Genomic DNA, 976 nt, shown 5'->3' with positions numbered 1-976 from the left:
GCGCGCCCGCGGCCGCGGAAGGAGGTCCGGCACCGCCGCGGGCCCCGGAAAGCTGGGGTGACGCTCTGCGCGGGCAAGGGTTCTTCCGCCGGCCTCGCCCGCGTCTCCGCCCGGGCGTTGGGACGACCTTGGCGGTGGTCTCGCGTGAGTTTGTCGTGTGCTGGCGCGGCCGGTGGCCCGGGGCCCGGTGGATGGGGGGCGAACGACGTATTGCACATTATTATTATTGTTGTTGTTGGCTCTCGCGCTTCCCTATGCTCTTTGCCGGTCGCGGTTTTGCGGTGGTTGCGATCGGATATTGTGGGTGTTTTGTTTTTATTGTTGCGTGGACTGTTAAATGGACGTTTTTTGTCGCCAACTATTGTTGCCGGGGTCGTTTTTTTTAATCTGAAAGAGTTTTCATTGGTTTTGCAATAAAAAAAGTAATATATATATATATATATATATGATGAATTTCCCCTTCTTCTTTTCTAATGGTCTTGTGTTCTCACTCTTCAAGGATTCTAAATGGAAAGCTGAAAGGGAAATGAGCGTTGCAGCATATCATGGACTGTGAAGAATTGCTAGCATTGATTGAGCAATGCTACGAGCGGACGTGCAGAAAAAGAAGAGCATTGTGTTGGAATATTTCTGGGGACTTGTGTAGTAATCCAACTGAGGTGATTGATGTGATTAGAAATTCAATGGTGGGCGTGGAGCCGCCGGTTACAAAAGGGATACAAGTTGCCATCTTTTCTCTTTTAGTTAGTGGGACAATAAGAAGTTTCCGCGTTGATGATCCATTGGGTGTTTTGGGTTCCTTGCTGGCGTGTAGGGTTTTTTCAACATTGCGACGTTTTTCTGAAGAAGAGAAGCATTCTTTTCTTCTTCAGAGAAATATATTGCACGCGTTGGCAGAGATAAAAGAATGGATTAGATGCTTTCGCAGACGCGATAATCTCCTTGACCTCAAGCTGCCTTTGAAAAGAATGAGCAC

General features: G+C 48.3%; 1 protein-coding gene across 1 annotated transcript, besides 1 other annotated feature; it reads left to right on the top strand.

Annotated features, from left to right (window-relative positions):
- Positions 1-425: 425 nt before the first annotated feature.
- Positions 426-447: a microsatellite.
- A 98-nt stretch (positions 448-545) lies between these two features.
- Positions 546-974, top strand: Tco025E_10301 (uncharacterized protein; the record flags this gene model as incomplete). Its single annotated transcript, XM_029377079.1, has 1 exon — positions 546-974. A coding segment is annotated over one exon (429 nt), but the record flags the coding sequence as incomplete, so codon positions are not given.
- Positions 975-976: the final 2 nt, after the last annotated feature.

Source organism: Trypanosoma conorhini, assembly GCF_003719485.1.
Source record: "Trypanosoma conorhini strain 025E chromosome Unknown Tco_14.4_contig_01609, whole genome shotgun sequence".
NCBI classification, from domain to species: domain Eukaryota; phylum Euglenozoa; class Kinetoplastea; order Trypanosomatida; family Trypanosomatidae; genus Trypanosoma; species Trypanosoma conorhini.
Note: the sequence above shows the minus strand (reverse complement) of the source record. Positions and strands in the feature narration are given on the sequence as shown.